The sequence below is a fragment of the Meles meles genome, chromosome 5 (genome assembly GCF_922984935.1).
Source record: "Meles meles chromosome 5, mMelMel3.1 paternal haplotype, whole genome shotgun sequence".
Classification (NCBI taxonomy): domain Eukaryota; kingdom Metazoa; phylum Chordata; class Mammalia; order Carnivora; family Mustelidae; genus Meles; species Meles meles.
In genome coordinates, this window is record NC_060070.1 from 67,868,485 (window position 1) to 67,886,915 (window position 18,431).

Below are 18,431 nucleotides of genomic sequence, written 5' to 3' on the forward strand. Positions count from 1 at the left end.
ATGTTCAATACCCACTCCCTCATTCTTCCCAATCAATATATTTTTTGACATATTATTACCGTCCAGGCAGTAGCTTTGCGATTTCTGCCCATCTGTTCCCCAGTCTCTTGTGTGCCTGGTAAATAATTCTGTCTTCCTCTTCTGTCCAGGAGGTTTTCTTAACTTCTGGATTCAAGTGGTTATGCCACCTCTCCCTACATTGTTTTCCAATTCTCCCCTTTAAGTGCTTGGCAATAACAGACCAACGTTTCGGACCGTATTTCTGTACAAGCTCTATCACCTTCAGATAAACACACAAAAATAACCTATGTTTTAATGTTATGTATTGACTCAGTGGAATCATTCTTCAGTGTTACAAGATCTTTAGAAAATGTCTAAGAATCTGCTTGCATTCATTGGAAATATGGGAATAGAGTCCTCAGCTTCCTGACACTTTACCTGTTTCCTCAAATTGGGAAACATTCAATAAAGATGTCTGGGGAATAGTCAGAATTGTGATTCCCACACCAATGAGGGAAGAACTTACTCTCTGATCTTCTTCTTTGGTCCAAGGACCCTTGATGAGCTCAGGGTTTAGAACTTTCTGCCATCGGTGTTGGCACTGCACATCTGTTCGATTCTAGACAAATAAAGTATGCGCTGTCATATAGGTATTATGTGATAAGCACACGAAGGCTTTCTCATGGTATGAGTCATACACAGACAATACGCACAGTCAGAAACACTTTAGGGCATGTTTGGAAAGCCTACCGATCGCTCATTACTTATAGCTAGCGAACATACAAAGAATATATCAAAATTTTATCTAAAATTAGAAGCTCTGCCTCCTTCGTGAAACGTCCTGCCATGTGAACTGAAGGACCATCATCTTGGACAGATGTCCGTTTAACTTACCATATCCTCAGCCCGTGGAAGTTCCTCTGTGGACTAAGACTAAGACTTGTTAGTGATTTCACGTGAAGGTCAGGCTTTCATGGAAATCCACTCCAAATGACTAAAGTTTGCTTCCCATTCAAACTAAGAGATGTGCTTCATTTTAGGGCCTCAAGTCTTACTATTACAGCACAAAGATAAATAAAAAGAGGCTCTATATTATAAGAGAGGGTAATCTTATAAGAAAAAAAAAGACAAATATATAATCAACTAATAGAAGGCAGAATTTGATTCAAGATAAGAAGAAACCAAAGCAAAAAGATATTGGACTGAGAAGAGAAGATTCTCCTTAAGAGGAGAAATTATGCTTCCTAAGGAAGAGTCTGGAAAAGCTTTTGATAGGAACTTGGAAGGATGGCTGGGACATTATAGGAGGAGACATCACCAGAGACAAAAGCCCAAAGGAGGGAAAGCAGAAATGAATTCAGTGAAACCTGCTCACATAGAGGAAGTAGGAAATAGAACCGGAGCTGTACGTTGGGGGCCATGTGGAAGGTCATGGGGCCTGTGCGGAGGGGCCCGGGTGCCAGGTCGAGGCACCCGGGCTCCTTAATTTGTGAGATTCTATGTCACTGCTGTGGATTTTGAAAAGTTCAGGGACAGCTGCATTCTAGAAAGCTCCATGAGCTAACAATGTTTGGGATGGATGGAAGAGTGGAAGGCTACAGGTAGGGAAGCCAGTTAGGAAGCCCCTGTAATTGTCCAGAGAAGAGGGAAGGGGGCCAAACCTGCAGAACAGCAAGGAGGTTGGAAAGAAGGGGCTGACTGACAAAGGAATTCCAGATTCCACAGTCACTGCCTGGATGTAGGAGGTGGAAGTGGAATAAGTCAAAAAGGATAAACCAAAATTTTCAGCCAGGGTACCAAAAATATGGCTATCTAAATAAATAGGAAATTTAAAGAAGCTAACTTGAAAATATCAGGAGTTTTGTCACCCTACCATCAGAATGCTAATTTATATTATTCTAATAAATAAAAAGATAAAACAAGAGGCAAAGTTTTTAAAAAATGTTGTAAAAATCCTTTAACCATCTATCTAGAAACCCCAGTTATATGCATTACAATAGAAACTATAAACTATAAGTTATGGATGAGGTGTTCTCCCCTACTTCTTATATATGAGCAAATATGTAATATTTTAATGTCTTTTCCCAGGACATAAATGTTTGGAGAAGATTTCCTTTTACAGAAAAAAAAAAATTACAGACTTACCGGGAGATAATTGGCAATAACTTTCCAGTCATCTGTTCCATTCTGTTCCACCAACTTCTTTAGTTTTTCATCCTAAGACATTTAAAGTTAATCTAGGATATCAGTCATTTACAGTATAACTTTATTCAATTAAGAGTAAAAGGGAACCAATCCAATAATCCAATCCAGAAAAAAACCCTCAAAAATATCCAAATACAACAGACATTAATGTAATATACTGGTTTAGAGCATAGATTTATTTAGAGTCTGACACATAAGAGTTTGAAACCCGACTCAGCTATTGAATAGTTAGACGAGCTTGGGTATATCATTTTGTTTTCCTGGGCCTTAATATCATCTTCTATGCAGTGGGAATGCGGATGTCAATGTGAGTTTTGGGAGATTACATGAAATAGCGATGCAAGACATTTAGCATAATGCCTGGCTCGCTGAATGTTTAGTATATGAAAACTATTAAAAGTTCGCTTGATGGGAAAAAAAATGAACTTCGATGTTAGAGTCAACAGACATTTAACTATGACAGTAAACAGCATCTTGAGTAAGAAATAGTTCAAGTTCTATTTTAACATTTAGCTAGTTCAACCTCTTTCATGCAAAAAATGGAAGATCACTTTTTAGATTAAATTTGAAGTCACGGATAATATAATTTTATTTTTGCATCAGTATAGTCACAATTTAAATGAGGCCAAACTTATCAGAACACAGAAGATACTAAACCTCAGGAAGAAATCTTTCAGGTCTCAAATGTCTTTCTAAACACATCCTTTCAAGTGAAAAAGAACCACCACATTTCTGCAAAGATAACTTTCACCCACAGCGTGGGTCCTTGTAGGACACGGACACAGGAATTAGGAAACCAGTATTAACAACAAAACTTCTGTATCTCCCAAGATCTTCTAAGATCACAACCTCCATAGATAAACTAAGCATTTCCTATGGACCTCACTGTCAATCCCACTTGCCTATCAACAGGGGTTCTGGTTTAAGTGAAGTAGGATGGAATGAAACTGAAGAAGAGTCAATATCATTTATTCTAACATAAAATCCTCTAAAATCAGTTGCAATTATTTTGGAAAGCTTTAAAGAAATCAATTTTCCCCATCCATGAATAATTTTTCCCCCTTAAGTATTTATTTCTTAAGTACAAAGATCAAGCTTTTGCTAAGCTAGCAGAAAAAGCAAGGTGGGAAGAAGACATATATCCATCCATCACTGAAAGCTGAACAGATATTCATGTATATGGCTCTGTGAAATATTACATATCACAAGTGTTTAATCAATCCATTATGAAAAGATGAGTTCTGTGAGTATTTTGTTTCAAACTTTTGTTTTGTTTTGGGAAATAGCAATTCATTCCCTTGTACAGAGAACACTTGTTAATATCTTCCTTTGTGTCAAGTGATTCTGGGCTCAGGGAACACAAAAAGAACAGACACTTAGCCCTGCTCTCAGCAGATCTGTTGTCAGTCTACTGGGGGAGGCACGCATGTTCCAGCACTAATAAGTAAGAATGTGTATCCAGTGCCTGGAGGATACAGCCCACCTGTCTGGGGAATCCAGGGATGGCCTCAAAGAAAAGGTGATGTCTTCACAGGTGATAAAGAAGTAGTAAGAAGCAGTTCAGCAGAAGGACAAGAACAGAATAGGCACAGAGAAAACCACAGATTAAATCTACAGTGAGAAGGAGGGGACATTCAAAGAACTATGAAGAGTCTGGAAGTGGATGGTAGAGCGTACCCGTGGAGAAGTGGTGAGAGGATATCATGCTGTACAGGCATGCTAGGCTAAGACTTCAAAGAGCCTGCTGATGAGTTTAAGCACCTGTCGTTTAGCTGAAACATTTTTTTTTCATAAATTGATACACTTCCATGTTTTGATAACACAATTAGTTACCTCTTCCCTGGTCCACCTAGTTTTCCCCAAGTGGCGCTTTCCAGACTTAGGCAGCAGCCCATCATAGTCATGATCACACATCTCAATGTCTTCATCGTCCTCGTCACTACTGTATATGCTGCAGGAATAAAAAATGGGCAGACGTGGACTGAAACCGGAAGACTTAAACTACTGGGTACAAAATTTACACGAAGACTCAGTCTTTTCAAAGGTTACGGAGATAAAATTTGGAAAACCTGCACGACAAGATTGTTTTCTGCATTCTGTTGCTCTAGCATTGTACACTGGTTCTGCTGGTAGTGGTATCCACAGATACGGCCAAGGACCTGGCACGTGCTTATTGCTCTGCATGTTTGAACCTGCTGAGACTACTAGGCCAGTGACAAGTTACACATTTCACAACCTTCCAACCAATGAAGGTTTAAGCTGAAAACTTAATGTTAAGGACAATAAAAGAAACAAGAGCCTGTGTCCTTTACATAAGCACATGCTCGAAATCTTTGGCATACATCACAGCATTGGAATAAAATTTCTCCAAGACAAGCAACTCAATTATGTTACTCCAAAGGGGCTGGTGTTTTATTGACAGAAAAAGAATTCAAGAAGCAATACACCCGACAATACAATCATAGTTATCCCTTACAAATTGAGAAGATTAAGAGAATGTAAAAGGAGAGGATTTTAGAAACCCAAGGAAGGATAAGGCCATCGAGTGATCAGACTGCTTTGTACACAATATTAATATCCAATAGCTCAAAACTGTAGGCCAGTTGGTCCAACTTGTGGCTGTGATGACAATACTCAGTTTCCTAAGTAACTAAATGAATAATTAGGCCACTTGGTAGTCACACTCTTACTTACTTTTTTGGTTTTTTTTTTTTTCTGACTGAATGGTATTTGTCAACTCTTAAGACGCACCTAATTCAAAACTGAGGGATTCCCCCAGGTGGGTTTAAAAAAAAAAAAAATGCATTAGTGTTTTGAAGAGTGCCCTTTTTACCTAGTAGACCAAATTCTGAATTCTGATGACTTTTGAAGTAACTCTACACTAAGTGTTTATTAATCATATACTAAATAGATGACAGTAATGTTGCAGCTGTGTATAAGATATGCTATCTTAAATTCTATCATAAGCTATTAGTATAAATGTACCTTAACTGTCTGAAATTATGCTATCTTAGAAACTTCACTAAAATTTTTCATTATAATATTGAGAAATCCAGCAAACTGAGTGCAGTAAAAATCGTGACAGAAAGCAACATCACAGTGCCAATCATGATTTTCAAAAAGAAAATTTATATTTATATCAGGTTTTGTCTTCCCAAACTAACTTACAAGTATATATTACTCACCCCTTACAAGTCAAGCAGAAGTATTTCCCCAAAATCCTGAATTTGAAGTTCTTATAATTTAAAACTCTTTTTTTTTGGCACAAAATGAAGGTCCAGGTTGCATGGTGATAAGTAGCATGTGATCCAAACTTCAAATGCCACACAAAAGAGATCCCTAAGCTGTACTTATAAGCTACAATGATTTTTCATTTAGTGTCTATTCTTTAAACAAGAGTCTCATCCTGATCCCCACTGTCAACGAGAGGTTCTAAACAACTTCTGATTAATAAATAGAATCGATTCCTGTAAATATATATATACATATACAGATATATATATGTATGTGTGTGTATATATATGTATATATATGTATATTTCTGTAGGTGAGCGTCTTTGGAAAGATTCACAGGAAGCTTCTTGGAAAGCCTCCTTACAAAATATCAGGAATACCAAAAAGAGCAGAATAATCTGAAAAAGGAGTCACAGATTCAATTTACTTTAACGTTTTAGGTTTGGCTGGATCTGGAGATTTTCAGAAGTGATAAACTACATTTTCCAAACTAGTAAGTAATTGGGCATCTTCCTCCTGGAAACAGCTCACCTCACAAGAACAAGCAACAAATGCGGCTGCCCATAGAGGGCAGTCAACGAAAGGTGAGAAGGATAGGCATCAAACAGATCTTTAAGTACTGGAGGCAAAGGTGCAAGTCCTAATTTTGCCTCCACTTCCCTGCATGACTTGGACAAATCACTTCCTCTCTCTCAGGACCTCAGTTCCTCGCCTATACCTAAGGGCTTGGATTTTATTAGTAAGGTACTTTCCAGTGCTAATAAATGATGGTTTCACCTCTTCAGTGCTTTTTCAAATTTCAGCACGGAAGCAGAGATGTGCAAAACCAGAGTCTTGGGGGAAAACTTGGCGTGGGACTTCTGCAGGTCCTGAAGAGACCATAAGGGGAGGAGGGCGAGCCCAGGGCTGCTCCCAGTCTCCTCCGGGGGCCATCAACAGGTTTGGCACCCGGACCAACTTTTGAGCTTTGCAGGAGATGCCCTGGCTCCAAGTTGTCCCGGTAGCCTAAATAGCACGACTAATTTCTATCAAGGACCTGAAATAATTTTTCCTTCGTCTGCTCTGACAAGCTCTCAGACTCGACAGTTAGAGGACTTTCAAAGGTTGATTTCAAGCTTGATGCACTCGACTCCCCACCTGCTAGACCTGGTGTGGTTACAAGAGTACAACTATGAATATTACATTCTGTCAAGGAAACAAACCGTGCAAAGAAACGAAAAAGAAAAGAGGTGTTGGGGGTTGGGAAGAGGGAGGGGAGCGGGAGGAAGTGCCTTGAAGCCGCTACTGTGATTCTAGAAAAGGGGTTCAGACTCATTTCGCTGACCTGGTTAATAATCCCTGCGACGCTCGCCCAGCAAGAAACGGCTTTGAGCCCGCAGCGGGGTTTCTCTTCCCCCTGGGGCAGGTTCAAGGCTCCCGCCCTCCCGGCCGCCACCCTTCTCCGCTACCTGGGAGCTGCAAGGAACCTGCGCGGCCCCGCCCCACCCGGCCCGCAGAGATCTCGGGGCGCGGAACCTGCACCGCGCCTCCTCCCAGAACCCCTTCCCAGCTTCCTTCTCCTCCTCCTCCTCCTCCCAGTTTCTGCTCTCGAAAAAAAAAAGGGGGGGGGGTGCCCTCGGATGCTCTGCTGTTAAGTCCCAAAGGCGAAGGTGAAACCACTTCAGGGGCAGTACCCCCGTGCCGCGTGGCCGGGCCCAGGGCAGGCGTTGGTTGCCCAGGGCCCCCCCAGGTCGCCTCCCTTTTTCTCGGGCGCCCAGCCCGGCCCGGCCTAGGCGCTGCTCCGCGCCTGGCCAGGCCGGGCCCGAGGGTGCTGCTGCACGGCCCAAGCCCTCACCCACGCTCCTTGCAACTTCCCAGCGCGGCGCGGGACAAGCGACAGCCGGTTCAAAACCAAATAAGTACATGAAAAGCAAACAGCCAGAAGGAAAAGAGGTTGGCTTTGCTTTGCCTCCAGGGGCTTATACCAAGAAACTCTGAGCGAGGGTCGGCCCGTCAACCCTTCCTCTGCCCGGACCACCTAACGCGGCGGGAGCAGGGCGTGGGGAGGAGCGGCAACTCAGCCGCGTCCACGTGTGCGCGCCGCGCCGGGACCTCTTGCCCCAGCGCGGCGGGGATTGCGTCCTGGTTGCGCGGCAGCGGCCTTGGGTGCTGCCCGCCTCTGTCCTTTACCGTTGAGTGGCAACCGCGACGGCCCCTGGGCTTGTCCCGGCACCCGGCGGCTCGCAGGGAACTCTGGCGCGTCCAGTCCGGGAAGTGCAGAGACCAGGGGAAAGCGGGAGCGCCCACGACTGACAGTTCGGACGAATCTTTCCCTCGTCCTCTTCCCTCTTCCCCTCCGTGCGGCCACAACGTGAGGGGACTTCGCCCATCATCCTGGCGAACCTCCCCCAAGTGCAGGGACATGTGCAGCGCGGACGTGTGTTGAGTGCGTGTTAAGAGCTTGCATAAGAAATAAAAGCCTCCCCGAGTACTATGATGAGAGCTTTCAAAACCTGGGCTTAAACCAATTTGCAAATGTAGAGACCCTTTTCCTCCCTAAAATCTTCCTGGCAGCCGCCTGTCAGCTGCCGCTCTTCTTCGCCTCCGTAAGGAATGAATGAAATTTAAGGGAACTACCTGCAGCTACTAAACAATCCGGCATTTTCCCTATATCTGCCATATGCTCTGCGCGTCCAAGTCCAAACATAGCGCAGAACATCCACCAATTACGCTGCGACTCCTTCGCCGACGCCGCGGCATCAAGCCAGGGACCTAGTGGGCTCCCCGGGGTTGGTGGGCGCCTCTCAGCCCCCGGCTGGAAGGTGCTGCTTTTTTGCCCCCTAGAGAGAAACGTCTCCCCGTGCAACTTCCAAAATGAGCCCCAGGGCATGCTTGCTGACGTCCTGCTATATTTCCCGCATAGGCTCTTCCATTCATCAGTTCCACTCGCGGCTTCTGCTGCAGAGGCAGAGGCTCTAGGTCCTCGAAGGATCTGACAGCCCCGCAGAAGATCCAGGAATGCATGCCCACCTGCTCCCCGAGCGCCTGGTGCCCCGCGCGCACCCGCCCGCGGCTGCCCGTCCGGGCTCCCCGTTACCTGTGTCGGGGTCTCCGGGCCATGGCGCGGCGGGCGCGGGGCTCAGCTGGGAGCCGCGGAAACCGCACGGGGCTACCGCCTCCCGCTGCCCGCCGCCTGCCTGCGTCCCTCCCCCGCTGCGCAGCGGCGTTCCGCACCGCCTGGGCGAAGTTTCTCGGGAGAAAGAAGAGGAGGAGGAGGAGGAGGTCACGGAGGAGGAGGAGAAGGAGGAGGAGGAAACAGGTTGATATTAAAATGTAAACTCTGTAAACAGAGATGCCATCAAACAAAGAGCTTTGGACACTCCCCCTCCCGCCAAATCTGGCGCCCCTGCAGTGCGCACGCGCCCTGCCCGCCGCCTCCGCGGTCGCCTTGGCTGCCGCCCGCCGGCTGGGCCGCCGCTCCCCTTCGCCTCTCGCGCCGCCGCGCTGCTCCTGGCGCGCCGCGAGCCCCGGACGGCGCGCGGGCGGGGAGCCGGGGGCCGGGGAGGGGAGGCCGGGGGCCGCGGAGGCGCCTTTTCTTGCGCAAACCCCGCTCCCGGGCAGCGGCCGCGCGGGCTCGCGCCACGTCCCGCTGCTGCCGCGTCCCCTCCTCGGCGACCGCGCCACCGTCGCCCGGCTCGGCGTGCCCCAGGCACCAGCGCCCCGAGCTCGCCGGGCTCTGACTCACTGTCCTGGGGGCGGCCAGGGCCGGAGGGGCGGGGGGAAGTACTGCTTTGGGGATTGGATTTTAAGCAGGGTGTAAGATTCAGCTCTCCGGAGATGGAGTGGGGGGTTGGGGAGGAGTAGTAAGGGACGTGAGCCTGTGTTTTCACTGGGCTGTTTTCCGTTTTTGTTTTTAATCTCTCCAATTGAACTTGTTAGTAACAAAGGACACTTAAGTGCAAGTGGGGCTGCAGTTCTCACCGCTCCTTATGGGGCATCCGGAAGGAGCTTTCACTCCTCTGCGAGATCCTGGAGCCCACACAGCCCACGCGCCGCCACCGTTTGGTCACTAGCACTTGACTCTCACCCGGGCACACGCCCGGCCCCACCCACCCTGCCCTGCTTGGGCGGCGCCCACCGCACACCTCTGCCCCCGCACCACCCCTACAGCTCGCGCCCTGGATCGCACACCTGCAAAATCCACGGGGCTCCAAACTGAACTAAGGAAACCCCACGTGTGCTGGCAGGGTTTTGAAAGTTAAGCGGTTTGTGATACGGAGGTCGGTATCCAGGCTTAGCGTAGTTTGGGGACTCTGTTTTACGAGATAAAAATCATCGAAGACTTTTTGTGTTCATTTAACTAGGGACTCTTGAAGAAATAAAGGGAGAAGATAAGTGCTGAATTTATAAGGATTGATGATTGGGGGATTTTAGGGGAGTTTTAGTTTTACTTCCGTTTATAGACTTGTACCATTGGGGATTTTTTTTTTTTCATTCTCTGTACACACTTAATTTATTTTTCCTTTAATCTTATAAGTTGAGACTTCTGCTGACTGGGTTTGTGGGTGTCCCATGTGCCCCGGCAGTTTAAACTTAGCTCAGAAAGCATTTTTCTTACTAAAAAAGCATTTTCTTACAGAAATGAGTCATAATTTTATTAAATGGTGAAGCATGCTAGGTTTCAAGACTTTATCTGGTGTTTTAAACTTTGTTTCTTAAAAATTGTAATATAGTTTAAGTCCTTATCAAAAAAATGTTCGTTGCTAGCAAGGTTTTAACATTATTTTCTTCCTGAGGAAAAAACAACTCTGAAAAAAAAATTATTGTGAGGTATTTCAGTTTGCAATTCTGAGAGATAAGTCACTTGCAAGTCAATATATTTTTAAAGCCAATATTTATGTGTAGATTATATAATAAAGTTTCTCCACATCAAAAATAAAATAATAATAAAGAACAAACATGTAGAAATTACTCCAAAAGAAATTACATTCTGTCTTTGGGATTACTTTATGAATCTAACTGGTGTGATTCCCAAACTGAACCTCTTTGGCACAGAGTATAAGAACCCTTCTGAAATGAGTTCGTTTTCTCAAGATGATTAGGAGGTACAACTGCTCTATGATTCTTAAACTCCTTTTAGGTAGAAAGATATCAAAATCAGTTTTATTCCCTTTATTCACTTTGTGGATCATTTTATGTGTTTTGGGAGTTTATTTTATTTTCATTCCCCAGGCAGACCTTCTGGAATATAGTTTTGTATTTTTCCTTATATGTGTAACATAAGCATAATCCAATAAAGAGTATATGTGCAATGATTCTTACTAGGCTAATGTGGGATATATTGCCACCTGATAACCATATGGTGGGATAGAATCAAATGGATTTACCATAAATTCTTGTATAGATGAAAATATGTTTTCAAAGCTGTTACAGGATGTTTATTACAACTATAAATTTTCCCCTCTGCTTATAACTATTACAACTGTATTTTTAGATGAAAACTTTATATAGTTCATCACTCTTTTTTTTTTTTTTTTTTTAAAGATCTGCCTCATCAGTTATTTTAGCTGGGGCAGGATTGGGAAAGGGCTAAATTCACATATAGGCTTTTATTTGCATTGCATCAGACAGAGGTCAGCAACTTTTCTGTAAAGGGCCAGATAGTAAATGTTTTAGACTTTGTGGGCAATATTGTGTGTTCTTTTCTTTCCTCCTCCTTTTTTTTAAAATAATTTTTTTAAAAATGTAAGAAAACATGTTTAGCTCGAGGGCCGTATCCAGCCTACAGGCCAAAGTCTACCAACGCTAGAACAGTGGTCTTCAATCTTCAGTGTGTGTCACCAACACTGAGTGTTCCTGTGAAAAGTATACAGTCCCAGGCACTGCCCCTAGAGACCATGATTCAGTAGGTCTGAGGTAGGGCCTAGGAATATGCATTTTAAACAAGTACCCAAGTGGTTTTCATGGACGTGGTTTCTAGACAACACATTGACAATCTCAATATAAGAGAGACAACAAGAGGGTTCAATACACTTTCACCTTTGAGAATTGCTGCTCACCACCTTCCCCCCACCTCATTCTCTTGCACCTCTCCTTAGCTAAAGATTCAGCCTCTCCAATCCAAAATAATTAAATTCTGTGAGAAAGTTGACGCCAGTGACCACAGGACTATGGCAGCCTGCTCTTTCTTCTCATACTGCTAAACTTCAGCCTCAGATTAGAATTTGAAAGGAACCACTCATCACTCCCTGATCATCATCAGGATTCTCCTCCATGAGAAATCAAGCATTTATTTTTTTTTCAAGATTTTATTTATTTATTTGACAGACAGACATCACAAGTAGGTAGAGAGGCAGGCAGAGAGAGGAGGAAGCAGGCTCCCTGCTGAGCAGAGATGTGGGGCTCAATCCCAGGACCCTGAGATCCTGAGATCATGACCCGAGCCGAAGGCAGAGGCTTTAACCCACTGAGCCACCCAGGCGCCCCTAGAAAAGCAAGCATTTAAAGCATTTTGTTTTATTGCTAACCATCAGAGAATGGCTGAGAGGAAGAGACATGCATAAAAGGTACAAATATCAGCCTTTTTTGCTTCTGACTATTGAGAAATCCCGAGCATGGGGTGGACCTTTAGTACCTGTGGTCAGTGTCCCAAAGACAAGAGAGGCTTGTCAGTGGTGGGGACAGACCGGCCCTCTGGGACCCCCTGTCTCTACAATACACCTCTCCTCACCTTCTCAACACATTTTAGTTCGGAGCATTCTTTAAAGGAAAATAATCACAGTAAACACCAAATGGTTACTCCCCATGATTCTTGATCATTTCAGTTAATGAATGACTGCTGTAGCATATAGAATTGAATCCGTATGTTTGAGATAAACCTCATGTCATCTCACAGCAAGCTTTTTAGTAATAACAGTGGGGGAACTGCTACTTTAGTGCAATATGTTTCATAGAGCCTCTATATTAGATAGTGACCAAATACATTTTTATCTTTAAATGATTTCTGGGTTTGGCACCTCATTTGGGATTTCCACCCTCCAGATTATATGTTCCTCGGACAAACAACCTGCCTGTTTTCATCACCATTTGAACTGAGTCTTAGTTAAAAGCAATGAGTCTTTCCATGATAAGGGAAGGGTATTTCAGAGGAAGAGAAAACTGTGAGCAGAAGCACAGGGTCAGGACCCACAAGGCCGATTCCAAGCCCAGGGACCAAGGAGCTGTCTAGATTGACTGCGGCAAGGAGAGCTTTGAAGGCCGGATTAGAGGATTAGAGTGTAGTGTGTTAAATGCAAGAGCTACATTTTCAGGACTGTGCACTTGGAAGACTGATTTAACAGTATGGTCAGATGGACCATAGTCAGAAGAAGAAGATGAAGGGGAAGAGTTCAGTTAATTGGTCTGGACTAGGACAGTGACCCTAACTGCAATGAGAAGGAGGGGGTAGATCAGAAGAACACTGGCTGGGCAGAACTTTCAAGACTTGGCAACTGATTGGCTGGCTGTTGGAGGCACCATTCATAGAAATAGGGAAGTCAAGAGGGGAAGAGAAGTGTGCGCTATGGAGATTCAAAGAGGAAAGTGAGTTTAGATTTCAGTATGTTAAGTTTGTGGTTTCTTATGGAAGTGATCCGGGTACAGTTCTTCAGCAGGTGGCAGAGAATGTGGGACCCTTGCCTGTGGGAGAGGCCAGGCAAAATTTTGTGAGCCAGTTGTTAAACACAGACATGATTAAAAATTAAATGTTATAAAACGACAATTGAATATATTGTATGCCAAAAGGTAATACATATTTAAAAGTCATAATCTCCTTCTTCTTTTTACTACATTTTACTAGTATGTCTGCTCTTGGGGTAATTTCCCCAATACATCTGCATGACGGAAATACTATGTAATGTGCGCTAATATGCATATCTTCCCAATTTTGTGTTCAGTCAAGTCATGCGGGTAGCTGGGCTTGGCTATGGTTGGAGTATTTATACCACACAAAGTGACAAAAGCTACAAATAAGGGCTCCCCAGCCCCCAGAAAACCTGTTGTTAAACATTTACCAAGGCAACGCTGGAGAAATAGTCTATTTAAGAGCTATCTGCATGAAGGCGATTGTTGCCCTATATTGTGGATTTGCTAATACACATTTGTGTATAGAGATGGTCAAGGGAAAAACTTTGGAGAATATTTAAGAAGTTGAAAAAGTGAGTGTAGGGGCTAGGTGAAGAGACCTGTTGGAGAGGAAAGAAAGTTTTCTAGACATGCATACATAAATGTTTTTGTCTTTTCTTCCTTTCTTCTATATTTTGTCAACTGATTTTGAAAAGTTTTACTTTGAGAAAAAATATTTATTGGGCAGTTCAAACATATTTGACAGTGACTCCTAATAACAAACCCATTTTAGCTCCCGTCTCAACACACACACACACACACATACACTCACTTAGAGCTAAAAAAAGTTTTATAAAACAATATTACCTCATACTACCAACCATGCAGTCTATTCCATTCTATTTTTTCTTTAAATTTATTTACTTGGCAGAGAGAGAGAGTACAAGTAGGCAGAGTAGCAGGCAGAGGGAGAGGGAGAAGCAGGTTCTCTGCTCAGCAGGGTCTCCATCCCAGGGCCCCGGGACCACAATTCCAGGACATTGGAACCATGACCAGAGCTGAAGGTAGACACTTAACTGACTGAGCCACCCAGGAGCCCCTATTGTATTCTATTCTGTTCTATTCTATCCCATCCCATCCATCCGATTCTATTTCATCCTATTTTAAATACATCCTGGTAATGAAACCTGCCTTGTTTTTGTACCCTGGTTATGGGTACTGAACCATAGTTTGAAAAATGCTGCTGAGGGGCACCTGGGTGGCTCAGTGGGTTAAAGCTTCTGCCTTCGGCTCAGGTCATGATCTCAGGGTCCTGGGATCGAGCTCCACAGCTGGCTCTCTGCTCAGCAGGGAGCCTGCTTCCCACTCTCCCTCTGCCTGCCTGTCTCCCTACTTGTGATCTCTGTCTGTCAAATAAATAAATAAAATCTTAAAAAAAAAAAGAAAAGAAAAGAAAAATGCTGCTGAGAGGTTGAAGGCCTTACCTCTTTCTGCTTTAGGAAATCTGCTTTAGGGAATTGCTCACCTTTTCCCAAGTGATAGTCCTATCTTTCCAAAGCTTTGAAGAAAAGTCTTGAAAACCAGGGGTGCCTGGATGACTCAGTTGGTTAAGTGTCTGCCTTCAGCTCAAGTCGTGATCCCAGGGTCCTGGATACGAGCTCCTTGGGGAACCTGCTCCTCCTCCTCCCTCTGCCTGCCCCTCCCCCTGCTTCTGTGCTCCTGCACCTGTGCACTCTCTGCCTGTCAAATACCCTCTTAAACAAAGTCCTGGAAACCTGTTTACAGAAGTCATTTTTCTCCCATGTCTTCTCACAACTGTTCTAGCCAATTCTTCCTCCTCTCTCCACACTCCCCCCACATATGTTATAAAAGTAAAATAGCAGATTTCAAAGTCAGTGGACAAAATATCAAGTTTTATTAACAACAACAACAGTCACACCTACAGGTTTTCTGGGGTAACTAAGTTACAAGATACCCAAGCCCCGTTCTCTGAAAGTACAGGCAGGATACAACTCCTCTGAGCCTCATATTCCAGACTTTCAAAATGTGGAGATTATAGTAGAGAGCTTTAAAGGTGCTTCCAGCCCTTTATTCTCTGTTTCTCCCTAAAATACCTGGGCAGCCCATTTTACCTCTATCTACTTGACAGTGTTTCCACAGTTCCTTTTTATTGGTAAACGCATGGAGACTATCTACTCAGTGTCCCCCGTGTGAGCACGGGCTTGCAGACATGAGAGGGCCTTTACTCGAGAATTCTTGCACATTCGGGGCCTCTTTTCCATGTTCATTATCACCACCTCCTTCCAGATGATCATTGCTTCCGCCTAAACTAGCACAACACCCCTGCACTAATGTCCTCCCCTCTGAGCTCGTTCTCCCCAACCTATCACCTCTCTGCCAACACAAGCTCACTGTAACCTCTTTTGGCCGTTTAGTCATCTAGTTAAAAATCCTTAACTGGCCCCTAATGTTGGGAAGATCAGATCCAAACTCTTTAACTTGGCATTTTCGTGTTTGAGCTGGCTTTGGCCTCTGTGCCTACACAGCCTTACCCTCAGGGGTGATGGTATGTAGTAACTGGAGTGGCTCAGGTACTGACCTATCAAAATGGGCTGCGGCCACAGGAACCCTGGAGAGCTCTGCTGGGGGACACGGGCTCAATGTCTTTCTGCTGTACAGCGCATGCTCCCTTCCAACCTTATCTTCTATCAGGCTGGGTTCATTCTGCTTCCTCCCCAAGAAGCCATTGGCAAGTTCAGGGTCTTTACTTACACCATGCCTCCTGCCTGCAACGCCTCCTTTGCTCCTTGCTACTTAAGTGCCCCCCATCTTTCAGGCTCCACTGAAGCCCAGACTGCCTTCTGAAGTTCTCCTAGGCTTCCCCGCTCCACATCACTGCTCCCACCTGTGAGTCCGGTCAATGCCCACCTTGCCTGCCTTTTTTTTTTTTTTTTTTTTTTTGACAGAGAAAAATCACAACTAGGCAGAGAGGCAGGCAGAGAGAGAGGAGGAAGCAGGCTCCCTGCGGAGCAGAGAGGCCGATGCGGGGCTCGATCCCAGGACCCTGAGATCATGACCTGAGCCGAAGGCAGAGGCTTTAACCCACTGAGCCACCCAGGCTCCCCCCTTGCCTGCCTTTTATTGAGCATCCGACTCTATTACCTTTGTTAGTTATTTACTTCCTTTATCTATGTCTTTAATTATTATAATGTGCCTTATCTCATCTTGTGTCTTGATTTTTAGCTAGAGGGGAGAGACAGTATCTTCCATCTTTCTTTTCGTCTTTTTTCTTTTTTTTTTTTTAAAGATTTTATTTATTTATTTGACAGAGAGATAGAGCTCAAGTCTGCAGGGCTGCAGGCAGAGTGAGAGGGAGAGGGAGAAGCAAACTCCCTGCTGAGCAGGGAGCCGGATGTAGGGCTTGATCCGAGGACTCTGGGATCATGACCTGAGCTGAAGGCAGAAGCTTAACCCACTGAGTCACCCAGCCGCCCCTCTTCAATCTTTCAATATGCTTAATTCTAGGACTGGGTCTTGCATGCAAATATGCACATAAATGTTTTGTGCAATAACAATTGATGAGGAATTAGTCGGAGCTGGTGTGTGTGTGTGTGTGTGTGTGTGTGTGTGTGTTTAAAATACGGTTAAAAATGCCTTACCTTTGGGTTTTAGAGTTTGCAACTGACTTAGCCATATATTACCTCACTCAATCCTTATAGCAGTTCTTGTCTTTCTGCCTATGTTTTTGGTTTTTTGTTTTCCCTCTAGATATTACTTTTTCCATTTTTGGGTGGGGGTAACTGAAGTTGAGAGAGATGAAATGATTTACCCAAGACCATACAGATAATAAATTGAAGAGCGTCCTTCTTCTCTCTTCCTCTGCCCCCTTCCTTATCTGAACCTGTAGTCTAAGGAAGGGAGGGAGGAAGTGAGGAAGGAAGGGAAGAAGGAAGAAAGGAATAGATTTAGGATAGTTATTACTGTTATTACCATCACATCAAGTAGACTACATAATTCCCAATGTCAACCTGTTAGGATAAAGTATATCATTACTCTTCTCTTCCCATTTAAATGTATTGCTAGAAATATAAAAAGTTCATAGAAGTGTAAAACCAATACTACAATGTTGTGTCATCTATGAAGATTACATATTTTGATTTACTTTTCATTGTTAGTTCTAGGAAATAAATAAAAATAGTTAACTGGCCTATGAAAAAAGCCATTCTCAGAATTATCTTAATTTGGTTTAAATATTTGTGTTAAGCAAACATTTTACTTTTCGTAAAGAAAATATCCTTTAGAAAAAATTTGTCCAATTGCTTCTAATCCTTTGGATTAAATTTCTGAAAAACTTCCAAAGTGATAGCTCTTTGGGAATGTGGGAAAGCTCATCTGATCCTGTTTTAGGGTCAGCCTGAGGGAGAGAACTTTTGTAATGAAGGTAAGGTAATATTTTGTTGAAAAATATCAGGTACATCAAAGTTCTCCTATAAAAGTTTTAATTTCTTTTTTAGTCAAGATTATATATAGTTTCTTTTCTGAAAGCCCTGTTGGTGTTTTTTTCTTTCTTTTAAATACCTGAGAATTAAAGATATCTTCATAGAAAACTACATACTCAAACTGCCTTGAGAAAGAAGTTACTTTTAATCTTTAGACTTGTGCACTTTTATTTAACAATTTGATTTATATGTATATATGAAGGAAGTGTTACTAATGTTTCAAAATTTTTAAAAAAACCTCATTACAGTGTATTTAGTGGTACTTTTTTTTTTTTTAAAGATTTATTTATTTGACAGATAGAGATTACAAGTAGGCAGAGAGGCAGGCAGAGAGAGAGGAGGAAGCAGGCTCCCAGCTAAGCAGAGAGCCCGATGCGGGGCTCGATCCCAGCACCCCGGGATCATGACCTGAGCCGAAGGCAGAGGCTTTAACCCGCTGAGCCACCCAGGCGCCCCTAGTGGTACTTTTAAGTATGTGAATTTCAGAATGTTCATGATGGTAATGTTGATTCAAATCCCAAAGAGTAAATAGATTCCTTTGAAAACGTAGCATGGGAAGAGATTTTCTTCGTGCAAAATCCGATACAGTTCCTGTGTGCTGGTCTATAGTCTTGTGCCATGTGATGGATTTATTGTGTCCTTTTGAAGACTGTCAACAGGTTTTGCATAGAATGACTCATTCAGAAGAACATGCCAGACAAAGTTTTGAAATTAGACCAGGGCTGGTTGTTGGTGTCCTCTTGCAGCAAATGGCACAGCCGCCCTTTCAGTGAGTCAAAGCAGGGACTTGGGAGTCACCCTAAATTTTCTCTGCCCCAAGATCCAGTCAAGCACAAATTCTTGCCAAGGTTATGTCTTTAACAGTTAGCCAATGATTTCTCTCCCTTTTAATCCCTCTACCACCACTTCAGC

The 18,431-nt window shown here is 43.8% G+C and overlaps 1 protein-coding gene across 2 annotated transcripts in view; it reads right to left on the bottom strand.

Moving 5' to 3' along the window:
• Window positions 1–8,735, bottom strand: part of MYB (MYB proto-oncogene, transcription factor) — a 34,272-nt gene extending 25,537 nt beyond the window's left edge. The window contains exons 1-5 of one of the 2 annotated variants that reach the window (XM_046006840.1): window positions 8,516–8,735; window positions 4,039–4,156; window positions 2,146–2,217; window positions 527–619; window positions 60–280 (exon numbers count right to left, since the gene is read on the bottom strand). In XM_046006840.1, the coding sequence (XP_045862796.1) occupies window positions 60–280; window positions 527–619; window positions 2,146–2,217; window positions 4,039–4,156; window positions 8,516–8,538 (527 nt within the window). In that variant the 5' untranslated portion in view covers window positions 8,539–8,735. The remainder of the gene's footprint in view (window positions 1–59; window positions 281–526; window positions 620–2,145; window positions 2,218–4,038; window positions 4,157–8,515) is intronic. The other variant, XM_046006841.1, reaches the window with a different exon arrangement.
• Window positions 8,736–18,431: the final 9,696 nt, after the last annotated feature.